At 36.7% G+C, this 8377-nt stretch overlaps 1 protein-coding gene across 1 annotated transcript in view; it reads right to left on the reverse strand.

Moving 5' to 3' along the window:
* The window catches only part of SCARF2 (scavenger receptor class F member 2), a 1458836-nt gene extending 1452190 nt beyond the window's left edge, over window positions 1-6646 (reverse strand). Inside the window, exon 1 of the mRNA XM_044068378.1 lies at window positions 4940-6646. Coding sequence (XP_043924313.1) covers window positions 4940-5094 — 155 coding nt within the window. The 5' untranslated portion in view covers window positions 5095-6646. The remainder of the gene's footprint in view (window positions 1-4939) is intronic.
* Between the last annotated feature and the right edge of the window lie 1731 nt (window positions 6647-8377).

Consider the following 8377-nt stretch of genomic DNA (forward strand, 5'->3'; position numbering starts at 1 on the left):
TTCCTTTCTATCTCTAAATCAGGAATATCATCTATTAACCACTAGCATATTGAACTAACAGACTTTCCAAATTTCTACACCCTTAAGTTTCCCATCCTTTTACGCATCTACTTGCATCTAATGCTCTGATACTCATTCTTTACCTTACTCCTACCTGATGTATATAAAAAAAAAAGTTTGCACTCTACTACTTTACTTTAATTTACTATATATTTTATTATTTTATCTATCTCGCTGTATTTATTTTGTATTTACTATTGCATTTACCTCTCTGTACTTATTCAGTATTCATTTATTAATGTGTGCTTTAATACTTGTTTTTTATCTTGTTCATGTAAATTGTTTTAACTTTCGTCTATCATTTGGAGCTTTTCTCCCAGGGCCTGTGCTGAAAATGGGTTCCTGACCCTGTTGGGCTTTCCCGGTAAACAACTGTTAAATAAATAAATAAATATTTTTTTCCATGGTCTTCATTAAATTGTTAATTTTCTGGTAAATTACTGTGGATTAAATTCAGTCAACAATGACAGACATTAGAGTTTCATGCTTGTTAATTTTCAAAAAATACACACTGATGCAAAACCCATTGTTCTATTACCTTTTTTTTAAGTGAATTGAATAATATTTAAAAATTGTTCCTGATTTTGGGCCTTATTCAGAATTCTTGAATGAAATAACTTGAAAATTATGCCAAGCAAAAGACTGCCATTCAAGCCCTAGTGGTCAAAAAATACATATCAAGAGGTGAATATTTCTTACATATAGAAATGTCAGGAGTTGTACATTCCATTACATGTGTGGACATCATGACTGTTCTTTTAACATAATGAAACCATTTACTGTTCTTATATTCAATGCTTTCTAATGGGAGCTGCATTTCCTCTACATAATCTAGTAGCTCTGTGCAAAAGACAAAAAAGCTCAGCCTGGTTTTGAAATCATACTACCAATCTAGGAATACTGAACCAAGAATGACACTGTTCTTGCTCTTCAGTCTGGGACTGATGTTTGGCTGTTAAAAACCTTTACTTTGTACAGAAAACTAAATCAGGATTTCTATATTTTCTTCATTCTACATTTTGGGCTTAATGAACTTGTTTCAAACTTGAAGAAGGAACACAATGTCAACAGAGACTCTAGAAGAGAAAATATAGCCCTGTATGCTATATTTGTATAATCTACCTGTACATCACCTGCAGAATGTAGATACTTTAATGAGTTAGTTGTAGATAGGTAACAGACTTTTCTAGAGATTGGTAGGTGCATTTGGAATTAGTCTGTCATCACCTCTCTGATTATGATATTTTATTTTTCCTTATGTAACTAATTTATTGGCTTGCAAAGTTTAATTGGTCTTTTTTAAGTTTTCCCTGACTTTATCATTCATTAGAGTGTTTTGTTTACTTATTTATAAAAGCTGGTAGCTAACATCTTATATTAGGTTATAAATGGTAATCTCACTGCATTAGTATGATTTCTGGCATCCAGTGGTTTTGAAAACAGTATATTTCGTTATAAACTACTGTAATTTAGTATACTGGTTGGCTTACTGGAAGAGTGTTCAGTAACCGAGACCTTAATTCTAGTTTGATGAAATTGGTGACAGTATGTATCATGGACAAAGGAAATGTCCATTGTTACTGCAAAGTCATCAGTAACCTTTCCTGATAAATACTGTGTGTGTGTGTGTGTGTGTGTGTGTGTGTGTGTGTGTGTGTGTGTGTGTGTGTGTGTGTGTGTGTGTGTGTGTGTGCATGAATGAATAATTTGGTTAAGTCTCAGATACATTTGGCAAGACTGCATTTGGATCACACTGAAGCCTGTGAAATCCTGGAGAACCAGTGACTATAACTCTTTTCTGTAATGGTACAATGTAGAGCTCATGTATTGATCATACCCTGTGGCAAAACTGCACATTTTCCAGAAGCTCATAAAGTCAGTCACCTCCTTGCATAAATAATTGAGGTTTTATAGCCCATGACCCCTATCCCTGATGTTATTTGGTGTTGGCAATATGGATCTGAGATCCCTATTACCTGTTCATTTAACAATAAGCAAGGAAATTCATAGAAAGTAAACAACAATTTTTGTGTGCCCTTTCAGCACAGAATACCATTCTGTTATAAATGAAATTATTACATTAAAATGGATTAATATGTAACAATAGCACACACAGAGGATACATGTTATCTCTGAATACACCTTCTAACATGTGGATAGATAGTTCAAAGCTATATAGCAACAATCTAGACATCAATGAAGCAGTGATATACAGTGTGAGAACTGTATCACAAAGAGAGGGCTTATATATATTACTGCAGATATGACTGGAAACTAGTTGCATAATGTCGCTGGTATTCTTTACCCTGGCAATGTAATTTGACCCATATCTAGCAATTTCAAAAAGCAGTAAGGAGGAAAAGTGGATACCAGAATGCACAGAAACAAAGTAGGAAACAGATAGATGTTTTCATTTTTAATAGTTGCTACTGTCATATCTGAAATATGATGTGCCATTCACTAGACCTGAGTGTGGCCAGGATTTCTGGAAATGTAGACCATCTTGTGCATTAAAGTACACTACCTTTCAGAATGCAACCTCCTACAGCAGATGGTGTATGTTTGCAGACAACATATCATTTTAGTACTACTAATTATTTTGACAAACAGCTAGTCCTGCAAATAAAAAATAAGTTATTACACCAGCAATTACAGCATATAACCAAAATTACAATCCTTTATTCGCAAAAAGAGCAAATATAGTCTCACTGAAAATTATTACTTTTCCTGAAGCTAAAAAAATGCAGGGGGGCTCAACCCACCCGAGTTAACTCCAAGTTCAGTAGTACTCTACTGGATAAAAGGACTTACTCCCAATACAGAATAACAGGGCATCCTGGGAAATGAAAATATACGTGTGCACACATAGACACACACACACACACACACACACACACACACACACACACACACACACACACACACATTCAATAACACAAGTTCACTGCAATTAAGCTGTAAAACACAAATGTATACAGTTCACTTAAAACAACATCACTCTGTAGGATTTATAAGCTACTGTGCCACTAACAATATCAGCAACACCAGACAACTACAATCCAGGCAATACCCCCCACACACACATACACACACATATACCAGGTTTGCACATAACAAAGAGATTATGAAACACAGTGTGTTTGGTCTCAATGAAATGAGAGAGAGGTGCAATGTGTTACTTTTAAGTATATTAACAGAATCAGTAAAATCAAAAGAAGCTAACTTACATTATAAAAATGATATGGATAAGACATAGATTTGAAAGCAATCAGGAAGGTGGTCGTTATTAACATACACAGCAACTACTTGATAAAGGAATTCAAAAATGCAAGACAAAAATAAATAAATAAATAAAGCAGTTACTGCATAGAAAAGAAATTTGTTTGTTGACTGGGATTTGCAGAATGTCCAGCTGGTAAGGGAATGTAACTACAGCAAAAGACAAGTACTTTTTAACTATCATCAGCATTTTTATTTTCTGACCTTTAACTTTTCATTTCCACTTGGTGGAGGTATGTCTCATTATAGCTGTCAAATAAGGGGCCATTTGTGGCTATTCTGGTAAATCAGTGACAGCAGCTGGAATAATCCATCCCTCAAAGCCAAAATGCTTTCACGCATATATTAAGTCTGAGGCTGAAACTGTTCATTTATAACATACCAGAACAAATGTTTATTCAAATCATAGAAATCTGAGTACTGCATTTCAAAAATTATACTTTGATCAGTGTTCATCAAAACAAGGAAAAAAAGAAAGCACATCATCTTTTGTGCAGAAACTAGGTATATGACTTTTCTCTTGAGTAATAGCAACAATGGAGGTAACTGTATTAGATTGCATGGTGTGAAGACAGTACAGTGTCCACAACTGGGTGTGTGAAATACTTGTCAAAAATACATTTGTAATTTTTATTCACATTTTTATGCATTTTAGTCTGATTGTTCAATATTTGGAGGGAGACCTGACAGCATCTGCCTGACCAGTCAGAAAAAAAATCTGATGCTGCAATATTAAATTCTAGCCATTAAACTTATTTTGGTTGTTTTAAAGTGGATAAGAAAGGAAAAGCTGAAATATAATCTTTAAATATTTAATATGAAAGATACTTTTTGTTCAAACAATGTTGAAAAAACTGAATGTGTACTCTGGAGTTCACTCTCTTCCTCCACCCTCCCTTTCATCTAATGCTCATAAATATCAGACATTGTCATACTGTAATACACATTTATAAGTTTTGTGACAGTGAGATGGACTATGGGAACATCTCCCCATCTCTGGAGATGTTTATGTAGTGAGTTAAACATACTGTGAACACTTATGGAAAGCTGTCAAAGTGCATTTAGTCTGACTTCCTCCTCATGGTGGAAATGCTATTGCTTACAGCTCAGAAAAAAGTTTTAATTTCCACAAAAAAAATCATATGCTGACTCGCGTGTGCCAGGGAACATGACACAATCTTAGAAAATTAAAAAAAAAATACAAAAAGAATGTATGGGGGAGGGGAAGGCTGCAATCTAAAAGGTTAGTTAAACGACAAACTCCGTTCTATGAAGGCAGTTGTAACAGCATTGCAGAATCAGCTGAATTGTAAAGAACTTAAAAACTGAACAGAAATTTAGGAATTGTGCCGTTCTAAAGACTTCAAAAATAAAAGCGGAGCTTTAGCACCCCCATCCCCCAGCTTCTACACTTTCAGGAATGTTTTCACTTACTGACTTTTCAGGTCCGTAATGCGGTCTGCTGTGCATGACTCTATCCACGTTTTACAACCCATCCCCAAAAGGCACTTTTATTCTGCTTAAACAGCATACCCATGCCACGTCAAATAAAGATATTCAGACATGGAAACATCAAAAAACTACTTTTCAAATCTATTACCCTTGTGTTTTGCACACATTCCGTCCTCTGGGATTCAGCTCCTGCGCTTTGCTCAGGCAGAACAAGCAAAACAGATTTCCCAAAAGAATAACTCCTCTCAGCATTTGAAATTTTAGAAGGGGGTCACATCGAGGAAATCGTTCCCGTGTCTTCATCTCCTTCTCTTTGACTAAAAATTCCGAAGCAAATACGGTATTTAAAACGGAGCACCAGGCTCTCTCCGACAGCCACAAATTACAATTCCTTGAAAAGGAGCGAAGCAACAGATTTACACATGCCAAGCCCGAAAAAAAAAAAAAAAAAAACACAGAGTGCAAATCCTAAAACCCAAATGATGAGAAATAACGGATTTGAGTCTTGTATCGAAGAAGCAACAGCATAACAACTTCAGCATCCAAAGTGACACATATTCGATTGAAGTGATAATCCCGAAAACATCCTAGCCCTTGTAAATCTTTTTTTTTTTTTTTTTTGCTTTGCCTACAAAGGGTGGACACCAAAGAACTTTGCTAGCAAAGGAGTTGTTTTGCAGCTACTCAAATTCGAAATGAGGGCATGACTAATTTGCTCACAAAACTGGCAAAGTGACTACTAGACAATTTTTCTCCGGGTCAGCAGCAAGGATCCAGCTACTGCTATCTGATTTGCAGTCTGGACATTCGGACCACTTTGGAATGCTCCCTGCTTTTCCGAAGGAATACAACGAGACCCTGTAAATGTGTGCGCTGCCCCTCTGCAGCTGAGCTCAGCTCTGCCTTTGCTTCCCGGCGGAAATGAGAATGAGCGGAGATTCCACCGGGAGCCTGGCTGCCGCGCTGTCAGCAAGCAGCCCCCTCTGGCAGATCCCGAGGACATGGGCAGCTGGAGCGCGAGGAGAAGGAAATGCCGGATTTGTTACCCTGCTACTTGGCTGACCGCACTTTGAAGGTACATAAAAGCGGTCGGCTGCACCTCTACAAATTGCAAAACAAGTCTGCTGGTTTCCCAGCATACTTATTGTAGAAATCAAAGTAGAACACAAAATGTATTTCTTAGTATAACCAAGGGCTGGGCACCATCCTATCACTGCGTTTTCAAATGTATACAGTTGACCGCTTGCTTCATTAAGACTGAATGCATTGTATTCTCTCTCTATATATATGTATATATTTTATGGTGGTCCCTTGAGTCCTTAGGTTCTCGTGGATATTATTCTTACACAGAAACAGCTAAATCTAGAATTTACACAGAAACAGCTAAATCTAGAAAACGTCTTAAAGATGAGCTGGTTTCGTAATGATATTCATGAAGTAACACCCACCCCTCACAGCAACTCAAGAAGACTGGCCCATTAAGGGCCAGGGGATCAGAGGGTTCATCTCACCTTCCATAGCTCTAAAGACAGAAAGAGAAGTTAAAAAGTTCAGCATTCAGTTATACTGTAAAAAAAAAAAAAAGAAGTTTTAAAGTTTAGGTTTATTTATTAAGTGTCAAGAAAGAGTTACTGAAACACTTAACCTGCTCCATGGTGCATAGGGAAGGAGACCACACTAGACCTCAAACAATTAGGGTGTTAGCTAGTGGTCCAGGTGGTGGAGGCAACTGAGAAGAATAAGTGTGTGTGGCTGCAGTGGGCTTGCCCAACCTAAGGGGATGGTGTTGGTTGGAAAGGAGGCTTTAGCCCAGTTTACAGCTTCACTGACACCAGTGGAGGCCTGAAGGAGGTGCAGCTATATGAATAACCTAAGGAAAAGGCACCAACAGCCTACCAAGAAGTGTTTTGCACTCTAGCTGGGGTTGAAGATCAGTAAGTATGGAATTACAAATTCTCTGTGCAGTAGAGCATTGTGGGCTGTTATCTGACAGGAAGTGTTCATTCCTAGTGAGATGTGGTAGTTTAGGGCAAAGTGCCCCACATGCGTGGACAACAGCTGCCAGCTTGCTTTCACCCCTTCTATGGCAGTAGACGCCATGAAGGTGGTTTATCAAAAATGGGTATTCAGTTAGCAGGAGAAGGCTAATCATTGAAGAAGGAAAAAAGATGTTGAAAGGCTCCTGAAACATGTTGTGTAAGCCTTGTAGGCTTCCATAATGCTGGATTGACCACCACTTTAAAAGTAGCACTCATTGAAACAGTTCAGCATTTATGTAACTTCAGTATTGTTACACTGAATGAGTAGAACCAAATAGTATAAAAGGCTTATAAAGCCTTTCATTGTGCCTTGTAGTTGTCACCTGAAATTTTGGTCATTTGTTCAGACGGTGAGTGGGAGCATGAAGAATTGGGTCTTCAGCAGTTTAAATATGGGACAAGTGCTAAGAGCCCAGAATTATTCTTGCTGAAATGAAGCTCAGAACATGAAAAACACTTTTTTGTAAATTTTGGTTCTTTGTTATATAATAGACTAGTGTCAAATATTACAGCAGAGAGAGCTTCCATGTTTTCCTGTGCTATTGCAAATGTACTGAATGGCACCTAAGAAGAATGAACTGTGGTTGCTGACCTTGCTGTTGGAAAGTACTTTATGTTGGAAGATGTCCACTGATTAGGATCACCAGAATGACCTCTTTCTTTATTTAATGTCTCCAAGCATTTATTTATTTATTTATTTATTTATTTTTTAATACCATGACAGCAATTGACCTCATTCCTATGTCAGGGCATAATTGTGAGAACATTTATATTGCCGGGGACATGTTAGACATCAGGAATCTGAGGATCCTCTAAAGCAGTTCAGATAACTAAAAGATATCTTTGAAAATGCTTTATCTACAACCAGATCATGTTATTTATGTATATTTCCACTTTTTTAATATGTTAGTTAATATTCCATTAATCAGATGAAAAAAAGTGATAATTTCTGAGAGTTCCTCTTAATCAGATTTAAAAATGCCCTCTTGTCATTTTATGCCATGACCTGGACTGTTGTCACAGCAGAAAATGCCTTTGAAAGATGCAGTGACCTAATATGTAAACAACTTCAAGGAATATCAATTTTATCATTTAATTATTTGGTTATTTTTGTGGTCTGTTTTATCAGTACAACAAATATTGATAAGCCTCACTTATTAATGCACATCTTATTTTGCCAAAGATTGTCTTCTACGTTACTTCAAAATGTCCAAGATTTGAAAACAACAGCTTATGCATTTCATGATGAATACTATCATGTAGCGTGCATATACATTCCAGGTATATGCCGTTGAAGAGACTGGGAAATAAAAGAAATGTGAAATCATTAATTTTTTTTTTTTGCAGTAGCAGAACAAGCTCCCCTGTACCTCTCATTACTTAGATGGTCTTATTTAGAGGTCACTCCACCTCAAGGCAAGAGTGATTCATTATTAATGTAAATACAACTGCTGAATTGCCAGTAATGTTCAGCCTCAGACAACAGTAATATACAGCCATGTGAGCCTTTACACATAATTACAATAAGTAAATGATTAGTTTGAAAG

The sequence above is a fragment of the Protopterus annectens genome, chromosome 4.part0 (assembly GCF_019279795.1).
Source record: "Protopterus annectens isolate FY-2018-M chromosome 4.part0, PAN1.0, whole genome shotgun sequence".
Taxonomy (NCBI): domain Eukaryota; kingdom Metazoa; phylum Chordata; order Ceratodontiformes; family Protopteridae; genus Protopterus; species Protopterus annectens.